Source organism: Echinops telfairi, unplaced genomic scaffold (assembly GCF_000313985.2).
Source record: "Echinops telfairi isolate 266 unplaced genomic scaffold, ASM31398v2 ScPeMD7_7420;HRSCAF=8458, whole genome shotgun sequence".
In the NCBI taxonomy this organism is placed as follows: Eukaryota; Metazoa; Chordata; class Mammalia; order Afrosoricida; family Tenrecidae; genus Echinops; species Echinops telfairi.
In genome coordinates this window covers 16,714,822-16,720,160 of record NW_022111320.1, presented here as the reverse complement: position 1 = coordinate 16,720,160, position 5,339 = coordinate 16,714,822, and the positions used below count along the sequence as shown (strand labels likewise).

Below are 5,339 nucleotides of genomic sequence, written 5' to 3'. Positions count from 1 at the left end.
ATAACAGAGAAGTCCGTCAATCAATTCTAAAAGGAAGAGAATGTAGCTCAATGAGTAAGCTCAACTGTCTTGAAAGAAGAAGCTCAGAGTCAACAATTTTTGAGGCTGGATTGCCTTTCTGTGTACCCAAATATCAAGATTTTCTCTGCTACAACTCACTCCAAAATTAATTTAATCCAAAGTTTGGTTACCATTTTATTAAAATTATTTAACAAGTGCTGTTTTTACTTTAGAATACAACCACCAAAAATATATATTGAAATAGGGGTTAGCATTTTGAACTATATGAGGGGATCTCTCCCCAAAACCCAGAATTACCCCTGCCATCCAAATTATGTTTTTGGTTTTTTTTTTAACAAAACAACCTTATCACCTTCAAAGTACTCTCCATTACATTTAATACATTTGTCAAATTTGCGATGCCATTCTTGGAAATATTTTTCAAACTCATCTGTTTGGATGGCTGACAGCACTTCCCTCGTTTTTTCCTTCACCTCTTCTACTTTGTCAAATTGCTGTTCTTTTATGTCCCTCTTCATTTGCAGAAACAAAAAGAAGTTGCATGGAGCATAATCAGGTGAGTCAGGTGCACGGGGCAAGAGAAAGGCATGTTGTTTTTTGCCAAAAACTGGTGCACTGAGATGGCTGCATGAGCAGGTGCACTGTGGTGGCAAAACCAGTCAGCCTACCACAAGTCAGGCCTTTTTTGGTTGCACACTGTTAAGCAATCTTTTCAGAACCTCTATATAGAAAGCTTGATTAACAGTCTGACCTGGTAGAATCAATTCCAAATGCACTACGAGTTGACATTTTTGTCCATTCAGGAAGTTAATGGACATCCAGAACCAGGTGTGTCATCAATTGACATTTCACCTTTTTTGAAACAAGAAAACCATTTGTACACTTGAGTTTTTCCTATAGCGTTGTCTTTGTAAGCTGTGTTCAACATCACAACAGTTTCTGCAGCATTTTTCCTGAGCAGGAAACAAAATTTCACAGCTGCATGCTGTTCTCTTAAATCAGCCATCACAAAAAACAAGGTTCAAGTATAACTGCTTTTACTAAAAAATTCACTGTGACCAGAGAGAACATTCCCAGGCGACACCACTGGGTGCACTAACTCAGAGCGAGTTGCTCAATCCTTGTCCAGCAGGAAATACGCGTACTACGAAAGCTCCACTCTGTCCAGCACAATTCTGTTTTTTGTGGATACCCTCTTGTATATGTGAACAAATATTTTAGTATAACCCTTTTGAAGAAAAATATTAGGTCAAGTTATAAGTATCTGATATGGTAGTTTGTGTTCAAATGCTACCTTAAAAAGTTGGTCTGAACCCACCCCATAGTACCAATATCACAGATTGGTAGAGATCTGCTTCTATTCTGACTACAGCCAAGAAAACATACGGAGTTGTCTGTCATGTATCAGAATTGACTGACAGCAACTAACAACTCACAGGACTTCAATCCTACAGAACTTCTGGTTTAATGAACGTTTAAAATTATTTTAAAATGCTTCTATCTTGTCTGTATTCAGAAGGGTACTAAATTCATTAAGGTGGGTGTAATAATTTAGAAATGAAAATGGTGATAGCTGTACATCTTGATGAACACAATGCCACTGAGTTACATATGTATTTTTACCATCATAAAGTAGCAAAAAATTACAACACAACTACTCTATTTGATAGATATATGAAGATGTTTTCAATTCTAAAATTTCATAATAGGATTCTAAATAAAATCTTGTAGGAAATAACATTTTGTTAACCTATATGCATATGATTACTATTTGTCCTTAAAGTACAAAATTGCAATTCTTAAAATTTTGTTGTTTTATAATCATTCATTTGGATTAGCATTACTTTCATTTGTGAACCTCAAACATGAAAAATCTGTCAGTAGCTTCTGATTTACAGGGGCCAGTCACGTGAATCCAAGAAAGGGAATGTGATAAAATAGTCCTTCCTTCCACCAGAATCTGAAATTCTGCTTCAGTAGAAAAAATAAAAAGAATTAGGCAATTTTTTTTCACCCTGAGCTTGTTAGTGCACATCAAACACTTCATCCCCACAGTACTAATATAATTCAAGGTCAGTTCAAATCATCTGAGGGTGAAACATTTTTTTACATATTAAATTTAAAGTAACAAATGGCAGGAAATTCAGTTGATACTATAGAGCTTTTAGCTTGAATGTTTTACAACAGAACCCTCTGTCACTAATTTGGTCTAAAGCAGTACCAGTAGTAAGAGTTTCTGTTGATTCTCAGGGGGCTTAGGAAACAGCAGGAGGCTAATTTTATAGGATACTGTGTATTTTCATGTTTGTCACACTACATAAGAGGTAGAGTAGGAAACTCCAGTCTTCTTTTAAATTCCAAAGCAAACATAATAAACCTGAAAAGACCCCCCAACTACAGCAGTGGTTGCAGCAATGAGCTCAAACGTAACAATGGCTATGAGGGTGACAATGTTTCCGTCTGTTGTGCGTAAGCTTGTTTGGGTCAGAATCAACCTAACAGTAGCAGCAATTACCTCTTGCTGACCTTCAATAAGCAAGATTATTGTCTTTCCTTCAAAACTGAAATTATTATGTATGTTTATATTCCTTTCCCTTCTCTTAATATGAATATGTCTTTAAAAATAGTGCAGGTACGCCTAATTTTCTAAAGTTTGCTTTATGTCACTTTAACAAAAGCCTACAGTAGTACCTACTTTTTGCTAACTGAAAGAAATAAGGAAGATTTTCACTTTTATGAATACAAAAAGAATACCAAAAAAATGAAACTAGCATTCAGTGTTTATTTTGCAGTTAGCCGGTAAAGAGGCAGCAATCCTCTAGCAGTGACCAGACTCCTTCCCTGGGAACAACATTATACATACATTATTTTTACTTATATTGGCTATGTATCTGTCTTATCATTCTTGAATGTACTATATGCTAGTATTATTTTATGTTGTTGGGCAGAACCTAGTAGGTCACTTTTTAGGCCTGGAAATGCTAACAACAACAACAACAAAAAACCTTCCCATATAAGTTAATGACAATTGCTTTGCTTTATGTCATTTTGGTGTTTCATAGGAATGCTATATTTTCAGATAATAGGGAACAATTGCATAGACCCAGCAGAACACCATCAGCCCTACAAGATTTCCCACATTGTACACAAATGTGTAGAAAACTTCTAGTTTAAGAAGATAAACGCCTTATGTATTTAGCAGTATGCCAATCTGAGTTTTACCAATCAGATCTTCAAATATCAAGATACATTATTAAGTAAGGAACTTATGCAATCCACAGTCTAGTGGTTTATTCACTGCATAGGCAGTGGCTAATCTTTCAGCATATCAAAGAATGTTTTACAAAATCAAAACAACTATCCATCCCAAATCCTTCAGCCTCAGGGAAGAGGAGTTATGTGTCACGCATAAGTCATTAACTCCCTTATTTTTTTTAAAACCCCTATGAGGTAGCTATCCCTTCTTGCAATTTCTATTGAGGTAGAAAGCAATCTGCCCAGAATCACACAGCTGGTCAGCCAATGGTGGCGCTGGGGAACAAGCTGGCCCAGTCTAGCTCAAGCTCTCGAACCAGCTCCACTACAATACTATGCTGGCTCATCAGCCTTTCAGCTACTCAAAATGTGGGTTCAACGAACAATTAATAGTTAAAAGAAAAAAAGACAAAGTTGTTAAATAAGGGCATAACATTGTATTTTGTGTGTAAATAAATATACAGTACAGAATTTTAAAACCCGAATTTCGTATAAACTGGCATAAAAATCATGGGTACCATCTGTGATCCACAGCACTAAATCTAGTAAGACAGTCAACACCAAACCCCCGCTGCAGGTCGATTCTGCCCCAGCATGACCCAATAGAGCAAAGCAGAACTGCTCCAGAGGGCTGTTGTAGCTTTGAAGAAGCAAACTGCCACAACTTCTATCCTGAAGAGCGGCTGGTGTTCCCAAGCACTAACCTTTTCGGCTAGCTCTGTCTAGTAAGACTAGGAAGAGTAAAATTAGAAGCTTCCTCTATATGCACCTTGAACGCTATATGATGTGCCTCACTCTGCCAAACTCAACGTTTATGCTCACAGGCAGTTTTTGTTTTCAAGTACTTCGCAGCTTTCGTGATAATTTTAGTTTGCACAGCTCAGACCACCTGTGGTTTGAGCCAACCAAGTGATAAACTTAAAAAAAGAAAACAAAACTGCTGATACTAGAAAGCGCTTCTAAGCAGCAAAATAGTCCTGAACAGAAAGGCCCTAAGGAAGGCACCAATGTGTGACGAATGCACCACACGTTTACAACACGCTATCAATTTATGATGTCATATTCAGGCTTTCCAGCACCTGAGCTTGACGATGAGACAACCACTAATGCCCCAAGTGGAAGACCGTTCCACATTATAAATCCTCCTGAAGAGAGACAGGGCGGAGCAGGGGGCTGGCATGCACGTGCATGTGGAAGGAAAGGGGGGGCATCTGTAGGTTAGGAGGCTGACACACTGTCATGTGAAAGGTTTCGGGGCGCCACCAGCTCGCTGCAGCTGCACCAACGAGGTTGTTTATTTACACTGGGTCGCTAGGAAGAAAGCCGGCACGCTTCAAGCGAACGATCGAGTTAATAACACTAGGAGGGAAAGGAGGGCAAGCGAACATCTGCGGGCAGGCGGGTCGCCGCCTGGGCCGCCCGGGGGCCACTGACAAACACAGATCACCCCCCACCCCCCCGCTACAGGCCTTTTTCTATTGACGCACAGAGAACGAACAGGCTGCTTTCGGTCAGCCCTCGGTCTCCGTCTACCTAATTACCGTGGCCTTCATTCTAGGGCGGCGAAGGGGCGGGAGCTGATGCAGAAGGGGACGGGGACCTCGGGAGGGTCTGCCTGCGCTCCGGCGGGGGCTGCTTCCCGAGGCTCCCGAGGGGCCCGGGTCGGGGCGGCGCAGGAACGGGGGGCCGGCCCCGCAGCTTCGCCTCCTGCGGGTCCGGAGGGCCAGCGCGGCGCTTCCCTCCGCCTCCGTCTCGGTCCCCGCGGTGGACAACACCGCCCCCCCCCCGCCCCCCGGCCAGGCCCCTCACAACGACGCACTCACAGCCCGCGGCCTCGCCCCGCCCCACCTCGCCCTCCGTTTCACTCGCCCTCCAAGGGGGCTTGCCCCACTCCTGTCACTCCCGAGCGCCCCGAAGTCCCCTGCGCGGGGCCCTGCTTGGCTACCTGGATCCGCTTCTTGTGTCGCCTGCGCTCCGCCATGTTGGCCGCTCCGCCCGGTTCCCTCTGACGTGGAGTGAGGAGGGGGCGGCGGAAGCCTCGCGAGAGCGCGCCTCCGGCCCGT

The 5,339-nt window shown here is 42.5% G+C and overlaps 1 protein-coding gene across 1 annotated transcript in view; it reads right to left on the bottom strand.

The window, feature by feature from the left end:
• The window catches only part of SEC62 (SEC62 homolog, preprotein translocation factor), a 38,425-nt gene extending 33,132 nt beyond the window's left edge, over window positions 1–5,293 (bottom strand). Inside the window, exon 1 of the mRNA XM_045297669.1 lies at window positions 5,222–5,293. Coding sequence (XP_045153604.1) covers window positions 5,222–5,257 — 36 coding nt within the window. The 5' untranslated portion in view covers window positions 5,258–5,293. The remainder of the gene's footprint in view (window positions 1–5,221) is intronic.
• Between the last annotated feature and the right edge of the window lie 46 nt (window positions 5,294–5,339).